General features: G+C 38.0%; 1 protein-coding gene and 1 long non-coding RNA gene across 2 annotated transcripts; one reads left to right on the forward strand and one right to left on the reverse strand.

The window, feature by feature from the left end:
• Positions 1-132: 132 nt before the first annotated feature.
• Positions 133-22,846, forward strand: LOC141009433 (protein NLRC3-like). The gene is made up of 10 exons (XM_073482059.1): positions 133-903; positions 12,827-12,938; positions 13,025-13,141; positions 13,433-13,511; positions 16,648-16,876; positions 17,018-18,815; positions 18,909-19,082; positions 19,571-19,744; positions 19,984-20,030; positions 20,166-22,846. The coding sequence occupies exons 2-10, from the start codon at positions 12,862-12,864 to the stop codon at positions 20,699-20,701; spliced, it is 3,231 nt and encodes a 1,076-aa protein (XP_073338160.1). The 5' UTR covers positions 133-903; positions 12,827-12,861; the 3' UTR covers positions 20,702-22,846.
• Positions 21,582-26,013, reverse strand: LOC141009434 (uncharacterized). Its single transcript, XR_012180138.1, has 3 exons — positions 25,715-26,013; positions 23,514-23,574; positions 21,582-21,668 (listed from the first exon to the last, which is right to left on the reverse strand). It is a non-coding gene; the product is annotated as an uncharacterized lncRNA (long non-coding RNA).
• Positions 26,014-26,502: the final 489 nt, after the last annotated feature.

The following is a 26,502-nucleotide window of genomic DNA, read 5'->3' on the forward strand; positions in this document are numbered from 1 at the left end:
TATTCTTTCTCTGCTTTAGATAAAGACTTTTTAGTTTTTAGTTTTTTTAAGTCAGAATTTTTAGTATAAAGTCAGATTTTACTTTTTTTTTCTTTTTTTTAATTTCTTTTTTTTAAGAAAGGGAGATTTCTTATTTTAAAAAAGTCAGAATTTTTTTTAAAAAGTCAGTTTTGTTATTAGGGCCCGAGCACTGACCAGTGTATGGCCCTATTGTTTTTCTTCATCCTTCCCCAGAATCGCATATTTGGCGGCCTGAACATACCCCAAAACTCACCAAACTCGGAACATACGTCACATCTGGTGAAAAATTTGATAATTCAACATGATGATTTTAAATGATGATGATTCAAATCCAGTATCAAACAGCCTGTATCACTCTCAGTTTTAAACCACCCATAACTGCTGAACCATAATTTAAGATCACCAGATCTGCATCAAATATCACTCACTCAGTAGTTTCTGTGTAATCCTGCTGGCAAACCAACAGACACAGCTGAAAACATTACGTCTTTGGCATGACGACAATGTAAACAAGATGGAGTTAGCAGATGAATCATAGTTTCACATGTCAGGGCAGATCTACACTCTTCTCCATATAAGCACTTCCACCTTAACAGAACCGGTCTGACGAGAACAGGTCTGATGAAATGTGCTGCTGCAGTTCCTCTGAGAGAGGAAGAGAAAGAGGAACAGGATCGTCATGTGAATAGACGTGTCAGAGAGGGCACAGGAACAGACTTTCAACTTTTAATTTACTGTTTAACTTTTTTAATTTATTGACCCGAAGAACGCCAAATAAACATTTTTCTTTTTATTCCGTTTTTAGAAAAGTCAGATAACAACAGAGACGTCTTTTTCCTTTTGCTGTGAAACGTCAGCTGTGAGGATTACAGCATCCTCTGGGTGAGTAAAGCAGGACAGGATTCATATCCACAGTATGAACAGTGTGTTAGGTGAGGATTATAAGTTTAGATTGACCCTCCAAAACACCAGGGACGAGTCCTCCTGTAATCATCTTGTACACGTGTTACACTATCACATATTATATTATATTATAATAGCTGATGCATTCATGTGTATGCAGCATTACAGTTGTAGCTGCTCGAGGTGGAGGCGATTTGAGCTTTTGTACATATAACTGCTGATTAATTAATTCATGGCTGTGGCTACCGATGAGGACAATGAAGTCATGTCCTCTCTGTGAATGTGACTTGTTTAATGAATATTTAAATCATAATTAGGGATTGCCATACTGTTACTATACTGTTTACAGCAGTATAACGTGCACGTTGTTTGCCTTTTACAAGATGAAGTGAGCATGCTGCATGCACGTTTGTGTTGATTTGCTCGGCTGTTTAACGGGACGGTCAGCTGTGAGTCGCCAGCTAACCACACAGCTGTGCTGCTAACAAGGGCTACAAGAAGAGGGAGGTATGGAAGAGGATTAGGACCAAGGAAACATCTGAGTTCTGACTTTTCCTTTTTTCGAATTATAACAAACTCTCAGAATTCAGTCAGAATTTTTAGAAAAAAGTCAGATTTTGTTTAGAAAAAAAAGTCAAATTGTTTAGTAAAAAAGTTTAAAATATTTTAGAGAAAAGGTCAGAATTTTCAGAAAAGGGAGATTGTTATTTTTTATTTTAAAAAAGTATCATTGAGAAAAAAAATAAAACTTTTGAGAAAAGAAAATCAGAATTTTGAAAAAGGAAGTCAAACTTTTTCTTAAAATTCTACACACACACACACCCCCACAAAAAAAACTTTTTCCTCAAAATTCTGATTTTATTGTCAAACTTTTTCTCAAAATTCTGAATTTTTTCCCGTAACTTTTTCAAACTTTTCTCTAAAATGGACTTTTCTTGCCAATTTTTTCCTCAATATTTTAACTTCTCCCCCCAAAAGTTTCTCATCAAAATTCTGACTTTTTTCCCCTACATTTTTCTGAAAATTGATTTTTTTCTGAACTTTTTCTCAAAATTTGGACTTTTTCCCCTTGACTTTTTCTGAAGTTCCAGATTTTTCCCTTAACGTTTTCTGAAAATTCTTATTTTTTTCCCTTAACTTTTTCTCAAAATTCTGTTTTTTCTCCTTAATCCTTTCTAAAAAAAACTTTTTTCCTCTGAAATTTTTCCAAAGTCTCTTACTTTTTTCCCTCGACTGTTTCTCAAAATTCTGTTTTTTTTCCCTTAACTTTTTCTCAAATTTCCCTTAACTTTTTCTCAACTTTCCCTTAACCTTTGTCCCCTTAAGGGGGAAAAAGTTAAGAATCCAACTGTCTAAAACCAAAGACTTCATTTACTGACATCAACGACAAAGAAAAGCAGATCATGTTCACAGATATGGAGATGGAAACCAGACAAAGTTTAAGATTTTAATGAAAATTGAAAGGAAACATCATCAAAACATTTGCAGAGTATTACTTGAGCCCCTCTAAGGGACTCCAATCATTGATTTTGGATCACCAGCTGGATATATTCAATTTAGGAAAGGGGAATGTTTAAAATGTCGAAGAGGCTTTTTGCAGAGTCCTTTGGGAGACTTCGGAAAATTTCGGATAATTTCGGAAAACTTCGGAAATTTTCGGAAATTTTCGGAAAACTTTGGAAAACTTCGGAATTCTTCGGAATTCTTCGGAAAACTTCGGGTAATTTCGGGTAATTTCGGAAATTGTTGGAATTTTTGGAAATGTTTTTTTCAGAAAGTCAGAGCTTTTGGGAAAAAAGTCAATTAGAGAAAAAATTAGAAAAAAGTCTGAAAAAGATCAGAGGTCAATTTTTCTTAACAGTGGCCTTGATCCTCATGTATCTGTCCACTGTCCATCCAGTAGTCTAAAACCAAAGACTTCATTTACTGACATCAACGACAAAGAAAAGCAGATCATGTTCACAGATATGGAGATGGAAACCAGACAAAGTTTAAGATTTTAGTGAAAATTGAAAGGAAACATCATCAAAACATTTACAGAGCCTCGTGCCCCTTGTATTACTTGAGCCCCTCTAAGGGACTCCAATCATTGATTTTGGATCACCAGCTAGATATAGTCAATTTAGGAACATTAAAAATGTTGAAGGGCTTTTTTCAGAGTCCTTTGGGAAATTTCGGAAAATTTCGGAAAACTTCGGAAAACTTCGGAAATCTTCGGAAAATTTCGGAAAATTTCGGAAATCTTCGGAAAATTTCGGAAATTGTTGGAATTTTCGGAAATAATGGGTTTTTTTTCAGAAAGCCAGAGCTTTTGGGAAAAAAGTCAATTAGAGAAAAATTGAGAAAGAGCCTGAAAAAATTCAGAGGTCAATTTTTTTTAACAGTGGCCTTGATCCTCTCATGTATCCGTCCAACAGTCTACCAACAGTCTAAAAACAAAGACTTCATTCACTGACATCAACGACAAAGAAAAGCAGATCATGTTCACAGATATGGAGATGGAAACCAGACAAAGTTTAAGATTTTAATGAAAATTGAAAGGAAACATCATCAAAACATTTGCAGAGCCTCGTGCCCCTTGTATTACTTGAGCCCCTCTAAGGGACTCCAATCATTGATTTTTGATCACCAGCTGGATATAGTCAATTTAGGAAAGGGGAACGTTTAAAATGTCGAAGAGGCTTTTTTCAGAGTCCTTTGGGAGACTTCAGAAAATTTCGGAATATTTCGGGTAATTTCGGAAAACTTCGGAAATCTTCGGAAATTTTCGGGAAACTTCGGAAATTTTCGGAAATTTTCGGAAAACTTCGGAAAATTTCGGAAATCTTCGGAATTCTTCGGAAAACTTCGGGTAATTTCGGAAATTGTTGGAATTTTTGGAAATGTTTTTTTCAGAAAGTCAGAGCTTTTGGGAAAAAAGTCAATTAGAGAAAAAATTAGAAAAAAGTCTGAAAAAGATCAGAGGTCAATTTTTCTTAACAGTGGCCTTGATCCTCATGTATCTGTCCACTGTCCATCCAGTAGTCTAAAAACAAAGACTTCATTTACTGACATCAACGACAAAGAAAAGCAGATCATGTTCACAGATATGGAGATGGAAACCAGACAAAGTTTAAGATTTTAGTGAAAATTGAAAGGAAACATCATCAAAACATCATTTGCAGAGCCTCGTGCCGCTTGTATTACTTGAGCCCCTCTAAAGGACTCCAATCATTGATTTTGGATCACCAGCTGGATATAGTCAATTTAGGAACATTAAAAATGTTGAAGGGCTTTTTTCAGAGTCCTTTGGGAAATTTCGGGAAACTTCGGAAATCTTCGGAAAATTTCGGAAAATTTCGGAATTCTTCGGAAAACTTCAGAAATTGTTGGAATTTTCCGAAATTATGTTCTTTTTCAGAAAGTCAGCTTTTGGGAAAAAAAGTCATTTTATTTAGAGAAAAAAAGTCTGAAAAAGATCAGAGGTCAATTTTTCTTAACAGTGGCCTTGATCCTCTCATGTGTCTATCCAACAGTCTACCAACAGTCTAAAACCAAAGACTTCATTTACTGACATCAATAACAAAGAGAAGCAGATCATGTTCACAGATATGGAGACGGAAACCAGACAAAGTTTAAGATTTTAATGAAAATTGAAAGGAAACATCATCAAAACATCATTTACAGAGCCTTGTGCCCCTTGTATTACTCTGAGCCCCTGCGAAAATTTCGGAAAACTTCGGAAATTTTCCGGAAATTTCTGAAATTTTCCGAAATTTTCCGAAATTTTCCGAAAATTTCGGAAATCTTCGGAAAACTTCAGAAATTGTTGGAATTTTCGGAAATAATGTTCTTTTTCAGAAAGTAAGAGCTTTTGCGTGGGGAGTCAGTTTCTTTAGAGAAAAATTGAGAAAAAAGTCTGAAAAAGATCAGAGGTCAATTTTTCTTAACAGTGGCTTTGATCCTCTCATGTGTCCATCCAACAGTCTACCAACAGTCTAAAACCAAAGACTTCATTTACTGACATCAATAACAAAGAGAAGCAGATCATGTTCACAGATATGGAGACGGAAACCAGACAAAGTTTAAGATTTTAATGAAAATTGAAAGGAAACATCATCAAAACATCATTTGCAGAGCCTCGTGCCCCTTGTATTACTTGAGCCCCTCTAAGGGACTCTCACCAGCTGGATATAGTCAATTTAGGAACATTAAAAATGTTGAAGGGCTTTTTTCAGAGTCCTTTGGGAGATTTCGGAAAATTTCGGAAAACTTCGGAAAATTTCTTGAATTCTTCGGAAATTTTCCGAAAATTTCGGAAAACTTCGGAAATTTTCCGAAAATTTCGGAAAACTTCGGAAATTTTCCGAAAATTTCGGAAAACTTCGGAAATTTTCCGAAAATTTCGGAAATTTTCCGAAAACTTCGGAAATCTTCGGAAAACTTCAGAAATTGTTGGAATTTTCGGAAATAATGTTCTTTTTCAGAAAGTAAGAGCTTTTCGGGCGGGGGAGTCAGTTTCTTTAGAGAAAAATTGAGAAAAAAGTCTGAAAAAGATCAGAGGTCAATTTTTCTTAACAGTGGCCTTGATCCTCTCATGTATCCGTCCACCGTCCATCCAGTAGTCTAAAACCAAAGACTTCATTCACTGACATCAATGACAAAGAAAAGCAGATCATGTTCACAGATATGGAGATGGAAACCAGACAAAGTTTAAGATTTTAATGAAAATTGAAAGGAAACATCATCAAAACATCATTTGCAGAGCCTCGTGCCCCTTGTATTACTTGAGCCCCTCTAAAGGACTCCAATCATTGATTTTGGATCACCAGCTGGATATAGTCAATTTAGGAACATTAAACATGTTGAAGGGCTTTTTTCAGAGCCCTTTGGGAAATTTCGGGAAACTTCGGAAATCTTCGGAAAATTTCGGAAAATTTCGGAATTCTTCGGAAAACTTCAGAAATTGTTGGAATTTTCCGAAATTATGTTCTTTTTCAGAAAGTCAGCTTTTGGGAAAAAAAGTCATTTTATTTAGAGAAAAAAAGTCTGAATAAGATCAGAGGTCAATTTTTCTTAACAGTGGCCTTGATCCTCTCATGTGTCTATCCAACAGTCTACCAACAGTCTAAAACCAAAGACTTCATTTACTGACATCAATAACAAAGAGAAGCAGATCATGTTCACAGATATGGAGACGGAAACCAGACAAAGTTTAAGATTTTAATGAAAATTGAAAGGAAACATCATCAAAACATCATTTACAGAGCCTTGTGCCCCTAGTATTACTCTGAGCCCCTCTAAGTGACTCCAATCATTGATTTTGGATTACCAGCTGGATATATTCAATTTAGGAAAGGGGAATGTTTAAAATGTCGAAGAGGCTTTTTTCAGAGTCCTTTGGGAGATTTCGGAAAATTTCGGAAAACTTCGGAAAATTTCTTGAATTCTTCGGAAATTTTCCGAAAATTTCGGGAAACTTCGGAAATTTTCCGAAAATTTCGGAAATTTTCCGAAAACTTCGGAAATCTTCGGAAAACTTCAGAAATTGTTGGAATTTTCGGAAATTATGTTCTTTTTCAGAAAGTCAGCTTTTGGGAAAAAAAGTCATTTTATTTAGAGAAAAAAAGTCTGAATAAGATCAGAGGTCAATTTTTCTTAACAGTGGCCTTGAACCTCTCATGTGTCTATCCAACAGTCTACCAACAGTCTAAAACCAAAGACTTCATTTACTGACATCAATAACAAAGAGAAGCAGATCATGTTCACAGATATGGAGACGGAAACCAGACAAAGTTTAAGATTTTAATGAAAATTGAAAGGAAACATCATCAAAACATCATTTACAGAGCCTTGTGCCCCTTGTATTACTCTGAGCCCCTCTAAGGGACTCCAATCATTGATTTTGGATTACCAGCTGGATATATTCAATTTAGGAAAGGGGAATGTTTAAAATGTTGAAGAGGCTTTTTTCAGAGTCCTTTGGAAAATTTCGGAAAATTTCTTGAGTTCTTCGGAAATTTTCCGAAAATTTCGGAAATTTTCCGAAAATTTCGGAAATCTTCGGAAAACTTCAGAAATTGTTGGAATTTTCGGAAATAATGTTCTTTTTCAGAAAGTAAGAGCTTTTCGGGGGGAAAAGTCAGTTTCTTTAGAGAAAAATTGAGAAAAAAGTCTGAAAAAGATCAGAGGTCAATTTTTCTTAACAGTGGCCTTGATCCTCTCATGTATCCGTCCACCGTCCATCCAGTAGTCTAAAACCAAAGACTTCATTCACTGACATCAACAACAAAGAAAAGCAGATCATGTTCACAGATATGGAGATGGAAACCAGACAAAGTTTAAGATTTTAATGAAAATTGAAAGGAAACAAAATCAAAACATCATTTGCAGAGCCTCGGGCCCCTTGTATTACTTGAGCCCCTCTAAGGGACTCCAATCATTGATTTTGGATTACCGGCTGGATATATTCAATTTAGGAAAGGGGAATGTTTAAAATGTCGAAGAGGCTTTTTTCAGAGTCCTTTGGGAGACTTCGGAAAATTTCGGGTAATTTCGGAAATCTTCGGAAAATTTCGGAAATCTTCGGAAAATTTCGGAAATCTTCGGAAAATTTCGGAAATCTTCGGAAAATTTCGGAAATTGTTGGAATTTTCGGAAATAATGGGTTTTTTTTCAGAAAGCCAGAGCTTTTGGGAAAAAAGTCAATTAGAGAAAAATTGAGAAAGAGCCTGAAAAAATTCAGAGGTCATTTTTTTTTAACAGTGGCCTTGATCCTCTCATGTATCCGTCCAACAGTCTAAAAACAAAGACTTCATTCACTGACATCAACAACAAAGAAAAACAGATCATGTTCACAGATATGGAGATGGAAACCAGACAAAAGTTTAAGATTTTAATGAAAATTGAAAGGAAACATCATCAAAACATCATTTACAGAGCCTTGTGCCCCTTGTATTACTCTGAGCCCCTCTAAGTGACTCCAATCATTGATTTTGGATTACCAGCTGGATATATTCAATTTAGGAAAGGGGAATGTTTAAAATGTCGAAGAGGCTTTTTTCAGAGTCCTTTGGGAGACTTCGGAAAATTTCGGGTAATTTCGGAAAACTTCGGAAAACTTCGGAAAATTTCGGAAATCTTCGGAAATTTTCGGAAAACTTCGGAAAATTTCGGGTAACTTCGGAAATCTTCGGAAATCTTCGGGTAATTTCGGAAATTGTTGGAATTTTTGGAAATAATGTTTTTTTCAGAAAGTCAGAGCTTTTGGGGAAAAAGTCAATTAGAGAAAAAATGAGAAAAAAGTCTGAAAAAGATCAGAGGTCAATTTTTCTTTACAGTGGCCTTGATCCTCATGTATCTGTCCACTGTCCATCCAGTAGTCTAAAACCAAAGACTTCATTTACTGACATCAACAACAAAGAAAAGCAGATCATGTTCACAGATATGGAGATGGAAACCAGACAAAGTTTAAGATTTTAATGAAAATTGAAAGGAAACAAAATCAAAACATCATTTGCAGAGCCTCGGGCCCCTTGTATTACTTGAGCCCCTCTAAGGGACTCCAATCATTGATTTTGGATTACCGGCTGGATATATTCAATTTAGGAAAGGGGAATGTTTAAAATGTCGAAGAGGCTTTTTTCAGAGTCCTTTGGGAGACTTCGGAAAATTTCGGGTAATTTCGGAAAACTTCGGAAAACTTCGGAAATCTTCGGAAAATTTCGGAAATCTTCGGAAAATTTCGGAAATTGTTGGAATTTTCGGAAATAATGGTTTTTTTTTCAGAAAGCCAGAGCTTTTGGGAAAAAAGTCAATTAGAGAAAAATTGAGAAAGAGCCTGAAAAAATTCAGAGGTCATTTTTTTTTAACAGTGGCCTTGATCCTCTCATGTATCCGTCCAACAGTCTAAAAACAAAGACTTCATTCACTGACATCAACAACAAAGAAAAACAGATCATGTTCACAGATATGGAGATGGAAACCAGACAAAAGTTTAAGATTTTAATGAAAATTGAAAGGAAACATCATCAAAACATCATTTACAGAGCCTTGTGCCCCTTGTATTACTCTGAGCCCCTCTAAGTGACTCCAATCATTGATTTTGGATTACCAGCTGGATATATTCAATTTAGGAAAGGGGAATGTTTAAAATGTCGAAGAGGCTTTTTTCAGAGTCCTTTGGGAGACTTCGGAAAATTTCGGGTAATTTCGGAAAACTTCGGAAAACTTCGGAAAATTTCGGAAATCTTCGGAAATTTTCGGAAAACTTCGGAAAATTTCGGGTAATTTCGGAAAACTTCGGAAAACTTCGGAAAATTTCGGAAAATTTCGGAAAACTTCGGAAAATTTCGGAAAATTTCGGAAAATTTCGGAAATCTTCGGAAATTTTCGGAAAATTTCGGGTAACTTCGGAAAACTTCGGAAAATTTCGAAAATCTTCGGAAATCTTCGGGTAATTTCGGAAATTGTTGGAATTTTTGGAAATAATGTTTTTTTCAGAAAGTCAGAGCTTTTGGGGAAAAAGTCAATTAGAGAAAAAATGAGAAAAAAGTCTGAAAAAGATCAGAGGTCAATTTTTCTTTACAGTGGCCTTGATCCTCATGTATCTGTCCACTGTCCATCCAGTAGTCTAAAACCAAAGACTTCATTTACTGACATCAACAACAAAGAAAAGCAGATCATGTTCACAGATATGGAGATGGAAACCACACAAAGTTTAAGATTTTAATGAAAATTGAAAGGAAACAAAATCAAAACATCATTTGCAGAGCCTCGGGCCCCTTGTATTACTTGAGCCCCTCTAAGGGACTCCAATCATTGATTTTGGATTACCGGCTGGATATATTCAATTTAGGAAAGGGGAATGTTTAAAATGTCGAAGAGGCTTTTTTCAGAGTCCTTTGGGAGACTTCGGAAAATTTCGGGTAATTTCGGAAAACTTCGGAAAACTTCGGAAAATTTCGGAAATCTTCGGAAATTTTCGGAAAACTTCGGAAAATTTCGGGTAATTTCGGAAAACTTCGGAAAATTTCGGAAAATTTCGGAAATTTTCGGAAATTTTCGGAAAATTTCGGGTAACTTCGGAAAACTTCGGAAAATTTCGAAAATCTTCGGAAATCTTCGGGTAATTTCGGAAATTGTTGGAATTTTTGGAAATAATGTTTTTTTCAGAAAGTCAGAGCTTTTGGGGAAAAAGTCAATTAGAGAAAAAATGAGAAAAAAGTCTGAAAAAGATCAGAGGTCAATTTTTCTTTACAGTGGCCTTGATCCTCATGTATCTGTCCACTGTCCATCCAGTAGTCTAAAACCAAAGACTTCATTTACTGACATCAACAACAAAGAAAAGCAGATCATGTTCACAGATATGGAGATGGAAACCACACAAAGTTTAAGATTTTAATGAAAATTGAAAGGAAACAAAATCAAAACATCATTTGCAGAGCCTCGGGCCCCTTGTATTACTTGAGCCCCTCTAAGGGACTCCAATCATTGATTTTGGATTACCGGCTGGATATATTCAATTTAGGAAAGGGGAATGTTTAAAATGTCGAAGAGGCTTTTTTCAGAGTCCTTTGGGAGACTTCGGAAAATTTCGGGTAATTTCGGAAAACTTCGGAAAACTTCGGAAAATTTCGGAAAATTTCGGAAATCTTCGGAAATTTTCGGAAAACTTCGGAAAATTTCGGGTAACTTCGGAAAATTTCGGAAATTTTCGGAAATTTTCGGAAAACTTCGGAAAATTTCGGGTAACTTCGGAAAATTTCGGAAAATTTCGGAAAACTTCAGGTAATTTCGGAAATTGTTGGAATTTTTGGAAATAATGTTTTTTTCAGAAAGTCAGAGCTTTTGGGGAAAAAGTCAATTAGAGAAAAAATGAGAAAAAAGTCTGAAAAAGATCAGAGGTCAATTTTTCTTTACAGTGGCCTTGATCCTCATGTATCTGTCCACTGTCCATCCAGTAGTCTAAAACCAAAGACTTCATTTACTGACATCAATGACAAAGAAAAGCAGATCATGTTCACAGATATGGAGATGGAAACCAGACAAAGTTTAAGATTTTAGTGAAAATTGAAAGGAAACATCATCAAAACATCATTTGCAGAGCCTCGTGCCCCTTGTATTACTTGAGCCCCTCTAAAGGACTCCAATCATTGATTTTGGATTACCAGCTAGATATAGTCAATTTAGGGAAGGGGAACATTTAAAATGTTGAAGGGCTTTTTTTTTTAGAGTCCTTTGGGAAATTTCGGAAAACTTCGTAAATCTTTGGAAATTTTCGGGTAATTTCGGAAAACTTCGGAAAATTTCGGAAATCTTCGGAAAACTTCGGAATTCTTCGGAAAACGTCGGGTAATTTCGGAAATTGTTGGAATTTTTGGAAATAATGTTTTTTCAGAAAGTCAGAGCTTTTGGGGAAAAAGTCAATTAGAGAAAAAATGAGAAAAAAGTCTGAAAAAGATCAGAGGTCAATTTTTCTTAACAGTGGCCTTGATCCTCATGTATCTGTCCACTGTCCATCCAGTAGTCTAAAACCAAAGACTTCATTTACTGACATCAATGACAAAGAAAAGCAGATCATGTTCACAGATATGGAGATGGAAACCAGACAAAGTTTAAGATTTTAGTGAAAATTGAAAGGAAACATCATCAAAACATCATTTGCAGAGCCTCGTGCCCCTTGTATTACTTGAGCCCCTCTAAAGGACTCCAATCATTGATTTTGGATTACCAGCTAGATATAGTCAATTTAGGGAAGGGGAACATTTAAAATGTTGAAGGGCTTTTTTTTTAGAGTCCTTTGGGAAATTTCGGAAAACTTCGTAAATCTTTGGAAATTTTCGGGTAATTTCGGAAAATTTCGGAAATTTTCGGAAATCTTCGGAAATTTTCGGGTTATTTCGGAAATCTTCGGAAATCTTCGGAAATTTTCGGGTAATTTCGGAAAACTTCGGAAAATTTCGGAAATCTTCGGAATTCTTCGGAAAACTTCAGGTAATTTCGGAAATTGTTGGAATTTTTGGAAATAATGTTTTTTTCAGAAAGTCAGAGCTTTTGGGGAAAAAGTCAATTAGAGAAAAAATGAGAAAAAAGTCTGAAAAAGATCAGAGGTCAATTTTTCTTTACAGTGGCCTTGATCCTCATGTATCTGTCCACTGTCCATCCAGTAGTCTAAAACCAAAGACTTCATTTACTGACATCAATGACAAAGAAAAGCAGATCATGTTCACAGATATGGAGATGGAAACCAGACAAAGTTTAAGATTTTAGTGAAAATTGAAAGGAAACATCATCAAAACATCATTTGCAGAGCCTCGTGCCCCTTGTATTACTTTAGCCCCTCTAAAGGACTCCAATCATTGATTTTGGATTACCAGCTAGATATAGTCAATTTAGGGAAGGGGAACATTTAAAATGTTGAAGGGCTTTTTTTTTAGAGTCCTTTGGGAAATTTCGGAAAACTTCGTAAATCTTTGGAAATTTTCGGGTAATTTCGGAAAACTTCGGAAAATTTCGGAAATCTTCGGAAAACTTCGGAATTCTTCGGAAAACGTCGGGTAATTTCGGAAATTGTTGGAATTTTTGGAATTTTCGAAAACAATGTTTTTTTCAGAAAGTCAGAGCTTTTGGGGAAAAAGTCAGTTTCATTAGAGAAAAAATGAGAAAAAAGCAAATGTTGAAGGGCTTTTTTCAAAGTCAGTCAAACAGAAGTGATCATCCCACCAAAGGAAAAGAAACATGAAGTGTATTTCTTCAGTCTTCAAACAATCCAGCAGACTGAAGGGTGAATGTGTCTCAAATAAGAGCTGGCAACTGTCAGTTTATTTATTATTGAGCTGAATGAGTGTGTCCTCCTGTCAGAGCTCAATGTGTTTGTCAGGTGACTGGCTAGATGAAGAGAACTCATGTATTGCTCTCCCAGCAGGTTGTCATCACTGTGTGAAGGTGTGTGCTGCTATGAATCAGTGTGAGGAGACAGAGGAGCGAGTCCCTGCCTCTAAAACCAGTCTGTGTGGAGAACATGAAGCTCCAAGGTGAGACCACCATCTCTGACTATCCATCAATCACGTCACTCCACCGTCATTATCACACTCTGAACTGTGTGTGTGTTGTGTTGAAGCCCAGAGCAGCACACACCAGACTCTCCTGGAACTGGTCCTGGATCCAGATGTGTGTCCTTACTGAGCTATACATCAATGGAGTATCCTCTTCTGTTTAGACAATCTGCTGATGGAAGGTAAATGATTCAACATATTTTCACCTGTTTTTATCCACCGTGTACATTTAACACATTTGAATTAACACCTTGACTCCACTGGGCACATCTCTATGACCTCACGTGTGTGACGCTGTTTTGTTCCATCCACCTGGCTTCATACCACCAGGAGCCGGAACCCCATCATCAAAGCAAAAAACTGAGGGGCTGACTCCACTACAGAGATTCACTGTTTTTCATGGACCTTTACCTTTTGTTAGTCTCTGTGTGGACAAACATAATGTGAGCTGATTCTTCATGATTCATTCGCAGAGTGGACCAGGAGAGCTCAGAGGTTCCCACTGGTCAGTCTGCCCGACAACATCAAACACACCTGGACTCCATAATTATGGTCTGCACATTTACAACTACTACTTTTCACAGAGCCCCTCAGGGTCAAATGAGGTGATCTATTTTGAAAGTGATCTAGATTGTTTTCTCTGTTCAATTTTTAGGAACAAAATTCTGAATTTTTAGAAAACATTAAGGGAAAAAAGTCTAAATTTTCAGACAAAGTTAAGGGAAAAAGTCAGAATTTTCAGAAAAGGAAAAATAAAAAAATTAAGAAAAACTTAAGGGGAAAACAGTCTGAAATTTGCGAAAAACTTAAGGGGAAAAAAATATATTTTGAGAAAAAAGTTCAGGGAAAAAAGTCTGAAATTTGAGAAAAAAAAAGAATTTTGAGAAAAAGTTAAGGGAAAAAAGTCTGAATTTTGAGGTGATCTATTTTGTAAGTCTGATCTAGATTGTTTTCTCTGTTCAATTTTTAGGAACAACATTCTGAATTTTGAGTCTTTTAGTAAAAGGTCAGAGTTTACAGGGAAGAAATCATAATTTAGAAAAAAAGTCAGAATTTTTAGAAAAGCAGTCAGATTTTTTAAGAAAAGAGATTTTTTAGAAAAAATTTCAGATTTTCTGATATTTTTGGCAGGATAATTCATTGTGCACTCTCACTGTTTCAATTTTGAGGAGAAAAAAATTATTTTAGGGGAAGTTAGGGGTGAAAATATTATAATTTCTTTTTAAAAGTGAGATTTTTTAGAAAAAAATTAGATTTTTAGAAATGTTCTTTCTAGTCAGAAAAAGTCAACATTTCTAGAGCAAAAAGAAGTAAAAATGCGTTTTAGCAAAAAAGTCAGAATTTAGGAGGGAAAGGTCAGAATTTTTAAGAAAATTGAGATTTTTTTGAAAAAATATCAGATTTTCTTTCTAGTCAGAAAAAGTCAAAATTTCTAGAACAAAAATAAGTCAGATGTGTTTTAGCAAAAAAGTCAAAGTTTTTTTAAGTCAGAATTTGGGAGAATCTTTGGCAGGAAGATTCTTTGTGCACCATCACCGTTTCAATTTTTTTTAGGGAAAGTCAGGGGGAAAAATCATAATTGAGAAAAAAGTCAGATTTTTTTTTAAGTCAGTTTTTATGAAAAAGTCAGGATTTTCAGAGAAAAAGTCAGAATCTTTTAGAAAAAAAATCACTTTTTGAAAAAAGCGAGATTTCTTATGAACAAAAGTCAGAATTCTTTTCTAGTCAGAAGAAGTCAAAATCTCTAGAAAGGGTGAAAAAAAAGTGAGATTGTTTAGAAAAACTGCTAGAATTCTGGAGATTTTTGGCAGGATAATTCTTTGTGCACCATCATCCAGTGTCAATTTTTAGAAAAAAAGTCAGAATTTTTAGTAAAGAGTCAGAATTTTTTGAAAAATGTCAGAATTTTTTTGAAAAAAATGTCAGCATTTCTGGAGAATTTTTGGCAGGATAATTCTTTGTGCACCATCATCCAGTTTCAATTTTTAGAAAAAAAAGTCAAACATTTTCGGAAATGTCACATTTCTTGTAGAAAAAAAGTGAGATTTGAGCCTGAAGTGCACCAGCTCACCCAGTTTCAGACATAAAAAACATTTTTTAAAAAGTCCTGAAGACTTTTTCCTGAAAAATGTTTTATGTGTGTGAAACCATCTCATACGCAATTCATGAGATTTTCTTCTATTCCAAATAAAACCGAGTGAAAAGACCAAAATAAATCAAAATTTGTGTGCAACTGGATGGAAAACATTTTCAGAAGAATTTTTTTCATGTGACATTGAAAAAAATTTCATGTGTGAAACCAACTTAAAAAGATTTGGAGATGACCATGAGAAACTGAAACAAGTCCAGTTGCCTTCATTAACACACTTAGAATTACCATGACTGAGAACCTTCATCAACATCTTCAGGAGAACAAAGTTTTGGCAGGAGAACATTTTTTTGTAAGGCTCATCTTCTGTTTGTTTTAGTAATACTCATTTTGACCACAACCAACTCACCTGGTTTCATACATTAAAAAAATAAAACTCCTGGAAATCTTTTTGGGTATTTTTTCCATGCAGTTTGTGTGTTTATGACTTAAGAAAAACATCCCAGGACAACCTTTTGATATTCCATTTTTCATCTGTCTACAAAAATGTTCAGGAGATTTATTCTTTCAAGGGTGAAACCGAGTGGAAAAAAGACATTTTCCAGGAGAAATGTTTTGGGTTTTTTTGCCATGTGTGAAACCAGTTGACAAAAGTTTTCAAGAGTGTGTGAAACCCGCTGAATATGTTTTTTTTCTCCATGTTTTAAACAAAGGAGATTTCCAGATAATTATTTCATGTGTGACATAAAACGGAGAAGAAAGTGTCATGTGTGATTTGGCAGGAGAAAGTTGTGTTTGGCAGGTGTGTTTTTAAGTGCAGCTTGTGTATTTATGAATTGAGAAAAAACATTTTGTGAAACCAAGTGAAAAAAAAATCCATGAAGAAAACTTTTTTTTCCACTCAGTTTCATAAAACAAAAAAAACATGCAGTTTCACACAATTCACAAAAAAACAATTCTCTTCAACTGAAAAGAAACTATTTTCAGGAGAAACATTTTTGTCTTCCATGTGTTGAACTGGGTGAAAAAAACAATTTCAGGAGAAATTTTTTTTAAATGTTTTCTTTTCATGTGCTGAACTTTTGTTACCACAAGAGGCTGAAGTTCACCAATTCTAAACATTTCTCCTGAAAGTTGTTTTTTTTTTTTTTTTTTTTTTGCAGCTTTAATCTTTTAGGAGAAATTTAACTTTTTCATGCAAGCAAAGAGGGAAAAAATGTGGGGATTTTTTTCCCTCTCGGTTTCACACATGAAAAAAAAAAGTTTTATTCCTGCAACAAACAAAAAAATCCCTTTGTTTCAAACATTCATTTTTGTCTCTACCTTGTCTTGCTTTTTGCTGATGAAAAAAAAAGTAACTTGGAAAGATTATCCTGGCAAAACCTTTTCTTCCACCAGTTCCTCAAGTCAAAAACCCAGGAGAGAAAACAATTTAAATCAGACTTAGAAAATGAATCACCAGAATGAAATGTCTCTTGCCCCTCAGAGCTTCTGTAACGTTTCTGTTCACAAAAATCTCCACACTGCACTTTTCAAACCAGTGGATTGTCAGTCAGTCCAACATGGATCTGATGTTTGGTTCCATGATTTCTGTTCAAGCTGCTGGAAGACAACATTGTCACTTTTGTGAAGAACGAGCTGAAGAAGATCAAGAAAGTTCTGAGTTCAGATTACCCAGAATGCTTAGAGAGTCAGGAGGGGGATGAGGAGGTGTTGGATGTTGAGGAGGAGGAGAAGAGGAGGAGCAGCAGAGAGGCCTTTCTGAAGATCACAATGCACTTCCTGAGGAGAATGAAGCAGGAGGAGCTGGCCGACCGTCTGCAGAGCAGTAAGAGGATTTGTCAAAAGATTGAACATGCTGGATAAATGTGACTGTTACTAATGTGTCAAAAGACGGACCGACATATGTTGATATACTCAGAGTTTGAGGAGGTTTGATGTCAGAATATTTTCTTGTATGTTCTTTCAGGTAATCCTCTTGCAGTTTGTCAGCGTAAACTCAAATCTAACCTTCAGAAGAAGTTCCAGTGTGTGTTTGAGGGGATCGCTAAAGCAGGAAACCCGACCCTTCTGAATCAGATCTACACAGAGCTCTACATCACAGAGGGAGGGACTGCAGAGGTCAATGATGAACATGAGGTCAGACAGATTGAAACAGCATCCAGGAAACCAGACAGACCAGAAACAACAATCAGACAAGAAGACATCTTTAAAGCCTCACCTGGAAGAGACGAACCAATCAGAAGAGTGATGACAAAGGGAGTGGCTGGCATCGGGAAAACAGTCTTAACACAGAAGTTCACTCTGGACTGGGCTGAAGACAAAGCCAACCAGGACATACAGTTCACATTTCCATTCACCTTCAGAGAGCTGAATGTGCTGAAAGAGAAAAAGTTCAGCTTGGTGGAGCTTGTTCATCACTTCTTCACTGAAACCAAAGAAATCTGCAGCTTTGAAGAGTTCCAGGTTGTGTTCATCTTTGACGGTCTGGATGAGTGTCGACTTCCTCTGGACTTCCACAACACTGAGATCCTGACTGATGTTACAGAGTCCACCTCAGTGGATGTGCTGCTGACAAACCTCATCAGGGGGAAACTGCTTCCCTCTGCTCGCCTCTGGATAACCACACGACCTGCGGCAGCCAATCAGATCCCTCCTGAGTGTGTTGACATGGTGACAGAGGTGAGAGGGTTCACTGACCCACAGAAGGAGGAGTACTTCAGGAAGAGGTTCAGAGATGAGGAGCAGGCCAGCAGAATCATCTCCCACATCAAGACATCACGAAGCCTCCACATCATGTGCCACATCCCAGTCTTCTGCTGGATCACTGCTACAGTTCTGGAGGATGTGTTGAAGACCAGAGAGGGAGGAGAGCTGCCCAAGACCCTGACTGAGATGTACATCCACTTCCTGGTGGTTCAGTCCAAAGTGAAGAACGTCAAGTTTGATGGAGGAGCTGAGACAGATCCACACTGGACTCCAGAAAGCAGGAAGATGATTGAGTCTCTGGGAAAACTGGCTTTTGAGCAGCTGCAGAAAGGAAACCTGATCTTCTATGAATCAGACGTGACAGAGTGTGGCATCGATATCAGAGCAGCCTCAGTGTACTCAGGAGTGTTCACACAGATCTTTAAAGAGGAGAGAGGACTGTACCAGGACAAGGTGTTCTGCTTCGTCCATCTCAGTGTTCAGGAGTTTCTGGCTGCTCTTCATGTCCATCTGACGTTCATCAACTCTGGAGTCAATCTGCTGGCAGAGGAACAAAAATCATCCAAGAAGTCAAAAACAAAAACAGAAGAATCTGCAGAGACACGGCTCCACCAGAGTGCTGTGGACGAGGCCTTACAGAGTCCAAATGGACACCTGGACTTGTTCCTCCGCTTCCTCCTGGGTCTTTCACTGGGGACCAATCAAAAACTCCTACGAGGTCTGCTGACACAGACAGGAAGTAGTTCACAGACCAATCAGGAAACTGTCCACTACATCAAGGAGAAGATCAGTGAGAATCTGTCTCCAGAGAGAAGCATCAATCTGTTCCACTGTCTGAATGAACTGAATGATGGTTCTCTAGTGAAGGAAATCCAACAGTACCTGAGATCAGGATGTCTCTCCACAGATAAACTGTCTCCTGCTCAGTGGTCAGCTCTGGTCTTCATCTTACTGTCATCAGGAAAAGATCTGGACGTGTTTGACCTGAAGAAATACTGTGCTTCAGAGGAGGCTCTTCTGAGGCTGCTGCCAGTGGTCAAAGCCTCCAACAAAGCTCTGTAAGTACAGAGATAGTCAGATTCATTTGTCTGTTATCTTTTCAACAAGAATGACAAAAACTATCCACTTGTACTACTCTACTGTATCTTCAGACTGAGTGGCTGTAACCTCTCAGAGAGAAGCTGTGAAGCTCTGTCCTCAGTTCTCAGCTCCCAGTCCTCTAATCTGAGAGCGCTGGACCTGAGTAACAACAACCTGCAGGATTCAGGAGTGAAGCTGCTGTCGTCTGGACTGAAGAGTCAACACTGTACACTGCAAAGTCTCAGGTCAGGATTCATTAATCTGCTGAACTCTAATTTTGTGCCATGAAAAAGAATCAGAAAGATACCTGGATGTTATCAGATTGTTTGATTTCATCGTTTGGGGTTCGTGTCATGTTGTTTTATACTTCCTGTCTTTGTATATTTTTTTCCATTTCCCCTCTTTAGTGTATTTGTCAGTGTTTTTCCTTCACTCTTTGTCAGTTTGTTTGTGTTTTCTACATCGGTACTTCAGTCCTGTTTTGCTTTCTGTCTCACCTGCATTTGTTGCTTCTGTTCTTTGTCATCCTGGTTTGTACTCGGTTCTGCTCATGTTTTTTGTTGCCTGCCTCTGTTGTTTTGATTTCAGCTTTATTTTGGGTAAGTTCTCTTTTTGTTTCTTGAACCTGCCCTGAGTCTTGCACTTGGATTGTGACTAGGAAAAATATCAGTAATGATGTTAATGTGACCCTTCCAGCATTTCTAGGGACCTGAGATCTGTGTTGTGTTTGCAGGCTGTCAGGCTGTCTGATCACAGAGGAAGGCTGTACTTCTCTGGCCTCAGCTCTTAACTCCAACCCCTCCCGTCTGAGAGAGCTGGACCTGAGCTACAATCATCCAGGAGACTCGGGAGTCAAGCTGCTGTCTGCTGGACTGAAGGATCCACACTGGAAACTGAACACTCTCCGGTATGAAGAGCCTTATGTTTAGTTATTAATATTCTCTTTGAACATCCTTCTCGACAACACCTTTTTTTGTTTTTGTTTTTTGTTTGTCCATTATCAGTGTTGGGGGAGTTACTCTTAAATAGTTATATATTACTTTTTCGTTACTTATTTACTCCTTACCCTCATCCATTATCAGTGTTGGGGTAGTTACTTAAAAATAGTAATGTATTACTTTTTTATTACCTCCCTCCTCCTGTCAGGGTGGAGCCTGGTGGAGTCCGATGGTTGAGAGCAGGTCTGAAGAAGTGTAAGTGTGTTTTTAATTTCGATTCATTAAAACAAATCAGCTTGAAACTGTGACATCACTATTTCAAACATCTGATGTCAATAATTAAACAGGTGATAGATCAATAACTGCAACTGTGTCTTGTTTCTCCATCAGATTCCTGTGAACTCACAATCGACACAAACACAGTAAACAGAAAGATCAAACTGTCTGAGGACAACAGGGAGGTGATCAACGTGGAGGAGGAACAGTCGTATCCTGATCATCCAGACAGATTCGACTGGTGTCAGCTGCTGTGTAGAAATGGTCTGACTGGTCGCTGTTACTGGGAGGCAGAGTGGAGAGGACATGTTGATATATCAGTGAGTTACAGAGGAATCAACAGGAGAGGAATCAAATATGACTGCAGGTTTGGAAGGAACGATCAGTCGTGGAGTCTGGAGTGCTCTGTGGACGGTTACCATGTCTGGCACAACAACGCAGGAACAACCTCCTCCTCCTCGGTCTCTAACAGAGTAGCAGTGTATGTGGACTGTCCTGCTGGCACTCTGTCCTTCTTCAGAGTCTCCTCTGACTCACTGATCCACCTCCACACCTACAACACCACATTCACTGAACCTCTTTATCCTGGGTTTGGGTTCTGGGCTGGCTGGTCCGGTTCAGTGCGTCTGTGTTCTCTGTCGGAGCCCTGAGGGGCAAGTGAAGAAATCTTTTTTCCTGGTGATCCATTTTCTAAGTCTGATCTAAATGTTTTCCTCTCCTGTGTTATGACTTGAGAACTGGTGGAAAAAAAGTTTTTGAGTCCCTTAAATGTTTTTCTGTGAAAACGTGGAAAAATCTTTTAGGATATTTTTTTTTCTTCGTGTGGAGGGTGCTCGTCTCAGGTTACATAACCTGCTAACTATATTTTTTCTCCTGAAATTATTTTTTTCAGTTGGTTACATGAAAAGAAAAAAGTCTCCTGAGATAAATTGTTTCACATATGAATTTTCTCCCCACCCAATTTCACAAGTGAAACAAATTTACTTTTGTTCCTGACATTTATTTATCTATGGGGTTTTTTGTTTTGTTTGTTTGTTTCACATTTTCACAGACGGAGGGGCAAATGAAGAAGTTTTTGTTTCTGGTGATCCATTTTTAACTCTGATCCGTCTGTCCCTGGTTTAGGGGAACCAGAGACATAACATCATGTGTGTCTCCCCAATCTTTTCACTCCCAAGAACACCAGTGTCACACAGGAGTTATATTTAAAGTAGCATTTATTTTGCTTCAGAGGGAGACAAAGCCAACACAACAAACAAAAGAAGCGGTTTGACTACATTCCTTACCCAAATCAAAAATATAAACAAAAAGACAAAATCTTACCCGACTCCTAAATGAGGAAAACAGGAGAAAAAGGGTTAAAGAAAAAGGCTTCACCCTCCTACAAGGCTACCACGATTTTTCTATTTACAAATTTACAAAGTATCAGATTGTCCTGCAGAAGTTACTCACTGGTACATCACAAACAACACGTAGTCAAGCTGGACACTGGTCCAAGTTGGAAATGGAAGGATTGGTGGATCGCAGTCAGCCAGCGGTTTAAAAAGGGCTCCTCTCCTCCCTCTGACCAATCCCGTGTCAGCAATCAGGCTGAGGCAGCCAATCAGCAGGTCCAACCTGCTCTCAATCAAAAACACACACACAGAGGAGGAGAGAGATCAGCAACAAATAAACACAATAATGACTCAGGGTCATAACAGATCTCAACTGTTTTCTCTTCTGGGTTTACGACCTGAGACCTGATGGGGAAAAAAAGTTTAACCAGGATGAGCTTTATAAGGTGCTACATTTTTTTTCCAGGTAGCAAAAACTTCATTTGTGAAGCCAGGTGATATCGTTTCCCCCATGTTTGAAACCAAGTGTTTTTTTTGTTTTGTTTTCTTGCAGGAAGCTTGTAATGACTTAATTTGTTGAATATGAGATGATGTCATCGTGTTCCCTTCATCTCAGTTTGTCACTTCAATTTTCCTGAACCACAAAAACCACAAACTTAAAATAAAACTTCTATTAGACTGATTTTCATGTGTCTTCTGCTGTTATTTGCTTGTTAAATAATCTTTATTGGTCAAATGTATGTTTCTGCAGGCGGGTGTGTATCCTTTATAAAAACTAATTTTTTGGGTTATGGTAAATTTCCATACAAATCTAGTCATGAAAAGGCTTTTAGTTTCCATCATTAAGTACCTGATGTAAGCCTGACGTTTAAACACACTCCTCCCATCCAGCAGCGATTGTAGTCTAACACTCACGATTATGAACAACACGTAGGTCAATATAATGAATATAAAAAGACTAATTGAGGTAAGTTGAGGAAACAAACGTAGTGCTTTTTATCCAGAAAAAACGCGGCTCCCCAGTTCACTTGTATTTGTTTACAGGCGAGTTAATGTACGATCCAATGAGGCATCTATGTTTCTATATCTATGGATCTAACAGCAACGGAGGCGGTGTGCTAACGTAACTCTCGTCTGCTCTTTGATTTTGTTGTTCATTTTTTCATTATTATATCTAACGTATGTCTATTAAACGTCTATCTGAGCGGTATATCTTTTGCTTTGCTTTTTAAAAACATGTTATTTTTTTATCTTTATTTAATGTGACTTATTTTTTTGGTTGTTTTGTGGCATGAGAGTTTTAAGGATGTGATTCAGAACAGTTGTTTTTATTAATATACATACAATCTTATGTCACAGTATATGGAATTTAATTTCATTAAAAATCTGTTTCAAGACAAAAATGTAAATGTCTGCTTTCTGACGAACTCCCTGAACTAAAACATGATAAATAAAGGTTTAACTAAATCTCTGCTGGTTGACGTCTCTATTGTCTATATGCACACACAGGTAGGCAGCAACGCACATTTGTGACAGCAGGCTCCAATGTGCGGTTTTGCAACATGGACAAGTTGGTGGATTTTATTGTATTTGGGAACCAGAGCCTCTAACGCCTGCTTCCTCTTCTCTCTGAGCTTTTCAGCTCCTCCTTTACTTTGTAAACCCGTTTAACTTCCTCTCACTTTCATGTAATCTCACCTGGGAAAATATAAATAGACAAAAAATGGGTTGTAACTCAAAACCAACCGTAACAGTGAAGTACAAGCAGAGAAAGTGATTAATATAGCCGCTAGCTTGAAACGCTACGCTAGAGGTTGATACGTGTGGAGCTTTTAACCTGCTTATATGACAATAATGATCGGTAAAGCTTCAAGGGCCTGTGAAAAGTTAAGACGGGCCAGTGTAAGCGAAAGCGTCTGGCCGGCTCAACAATGCTGCGGCCCACCTGCTCTCGTTAAAGTTCATTTTTTTCCTTTGCTTCCATTCTGGGATGTGGACACGTGGACAGCGCCGCGATGGACAGGTGCGGTCACTGCACGTTAAAAAACTCTGACGAAGGTTCTCTGATAGACCTGATGTCACCGTCTCAGCTATCTGACTGTATATGTGATAAATAAAGTTCATTTACCTTCACACAACTTCTCCAATGTGGACAGCAGCGAGCAGCTTCAGTCAGGAGGGTCTGTCTTCTACACACACACACACACACACACACACACACACGGGAGGAAAACGATAGAATGGACTTAAAATGTAAAAATGATTCAAATGTAAAATAATTGAGGATTGTAACTGAGAGTGTAAAGTATTTATTAGGGATGATGGGGATCGGGATCGGGGCCGATATGGGCATTTTTTCACTGATCGGGATCGGCAATTTTGAACGTGGACCCAAGCCCGATTATTTTTACGTCAGCTGTCGTCAGCAGAGCACAATTTGTGGCAGAATGCAGTCGTGCTCGTAACGTTAGTCTGGAGAACCTGTGGATAAAATGTCTGCAGTGTGGAAATATTTCAAATTAGAAAGCGAAAGCGAAAGCAGTCCAACGGCAACACGTAACATCTGCAATACGACCGTTTCGCGAGCTGGTAACAAAAGAGCTGCATTTAATACTACAAGTTTGATACAGCACATAAACAAAAACATGAGTTCACTCAAGCAATACAGGCAAAGGCACCGAAGCAACAAACACTCGTGGACTTTCAAAAGGAAAGAGAAATATCCTCGAGTCAGCGACATGGCCACAAATATTACAGAGAAGGTCACTGAATTCATCGCTGTGGATAACCAGCCCACCTCTGTGGTAGAGGATCAGGGTTTAGTTACTGACTTTGTTTACTTGTTGTTTTTGTTAAAAAAAAAAAAAAAAAAAAAAACTAATGAAAACCAATGTTGCAAAAGGATATGCAGAATAAGAAAGAGCCATATGAAAGTATTTACTTTGTTTCAACAAAATAAAAAAAGCTATTAAGAACAGCTTGGATGCAGGTGATTTTTTTCTTAATGCAGCTGTATTATCTAAGAAAATATTAGTTAGAGCTAAGTATCGGATCGGGACTCGATATCGGCAGATACTAAATATTAAATGCCTCGGATCGGGATCGGGGTAAAAAAAACCTGATCGGGACATCCCTAGTATTTATTTATTAATGTATTTATTGTCTCTTTTTGGGTGTTGCTGATATTCTAGGTTATTCTTTGGTTGACACAGGACGGGCAACAATAAGCCGTGAGCCTCAGCTTATTCCTCGTTTAGTTACTGACTGTGAGAAAATGTGAAATAATCTTTGTTTCTCAAGCAGTACGTAACTGATGTACGTACATGTACGTAATGTACCTCAATAAAAATGATTCAAATCAAACCAAACACATCATCGAGCGATGACTTGTGATGACTTTCGTTTTTGATACGCTGAACGATGATGAAGAAGTTTCTCCTCCTGCTGAAGCTAAATAAGCTAATTTAAAGCCTCTTGGATTAGCTGGAAATGCATCGACACAAAGCTGCAAACAGGCTGTTTTTCTGTTGTTTTACAGATGTGTTGTTCTCACAGGACAGACGCTGCGAACATGAGATGATCCCACAGAAGATGAAGCTTTGCTGTAGATTAAAGAGCAAACAGAGCTGACGTCTCGCTCGTCCTCCTCATGGGACCTCTTTATAAAAACAGTGTCTGTTGTTGAATGAAAAGAGACACGATGTACTGATCCAGTTGAACTGGGTCATGAGTCACATGATGTTTGTCAGTTTGTTGTATTAAAGTCAAACCTCGTGTAGTTTTGTGTCGAAGCGCTCAGTGAACTACATCGTCTCACCAGCACCAGAACCAGCACCAACATGGAGCCAACTGGGCTCAGAACAGCTCGTAAACAAGATGAACACAATAAATCTGCTCATATTGACAACTGCAGTTCTGGTTCTGGCTCAGTTCTGTGAGCTGCTGGTATACAGGAGCAGCTCTACAGTGTTTCAGTCAGGAGACGACGTCACTAAAGACACCGTCGGCTGTGTCGTCTTTATAATGACGTCAATAAGCTCCAGGAGGGGAACCGGAAGTTAAAATGACCTCAACACTGAACATCTACAGCAGTAAAATGACACACACACACACATTAATACACACACACACACACACACATTAATACACACACATCACACATAAACACTGACAGTAGCAGATTACTGCAGAATGAGTACTTTTACTTTAAATACTTGAAGTACTATTTTCTAATGATACTGACATACTTTTCCTTCGGGGAGGTGAATGCAGTACTTTTAATACTGTGAATACTGAATATATTGACCCTGCTGACGTGTCGGGACTCACCGGCTGTTCTCCGTCAGGGAGGAGGTTCGGTACCGGCCTGACGCTGCGGCCGCGGGCAGCTCCTCCCCGTTAGCACCGCTCATGCTAATGCTCATGCTAATGCTAATGCTAACACCAGGAGCGCCGGCTTCCTACTGCTGGTTAGTGATTTTGTCATCAGTAATGGCCGCCGTGGAAAAGCTCGTCTCCTCCGGTAGTTCTGCCACAAACCTCCCGCTTCCTCCCGCTTCCTGCGGCTTCCTGCGGGTTCCTCCCGCCTCCTCCCGCTACCTGCGGGTTCCTGCGGTTCCTCCCGCTGCAGTAACTTCACTTCACTGCTGTTTGTGTTTCCCGCCATTAACTTTGTTTTGCTACTGACGTCCCGAATCATTTCTGCACATGCGCAGTACGATGGAATAGTCCAAATGAGTGTGGACTGAAGGGGGGTCCGCACACACAAATGACGTATTCAGCATTGTGATGATATTTTAGCGCAGGGATTAAAAAAAAATATTAAAGAGTAAAAGTCAACTTTCTTACCCACAAGTCTCTGAGGAGTTTTATGGGTCTCTTGGTAGTTTGGGGCTCAAAGCATTTGCTGACCTTTGCCTAATGGTACGTCCTCAGATAATAAATGGTGCCATGATAATTTATTGATCCTGTTTGAATTGTGTCATGAATCACACACATGATGTTTGATGAACTACGTCGTCTCATCAGCACACGTCACCAGCACCAACATGGAGCCCACTGGGCTCAGAACAGCTCGTAAACAGCAGTTATCATCCTGATGACCCGCACCTGAAACC

This window comes from Pagrus major, chromosome 15 (assembly GCF_040436345.1).
Source record: "Pagrus major chromosome 15, Pma_NU_1.0".
In the NCBI taxonomy this organism is placed as follows: Eukaryota; Metazoa; Chordata; class Actinopteri; order Spariformes; family Sparidae; genus Pagrus; species Pagrus major.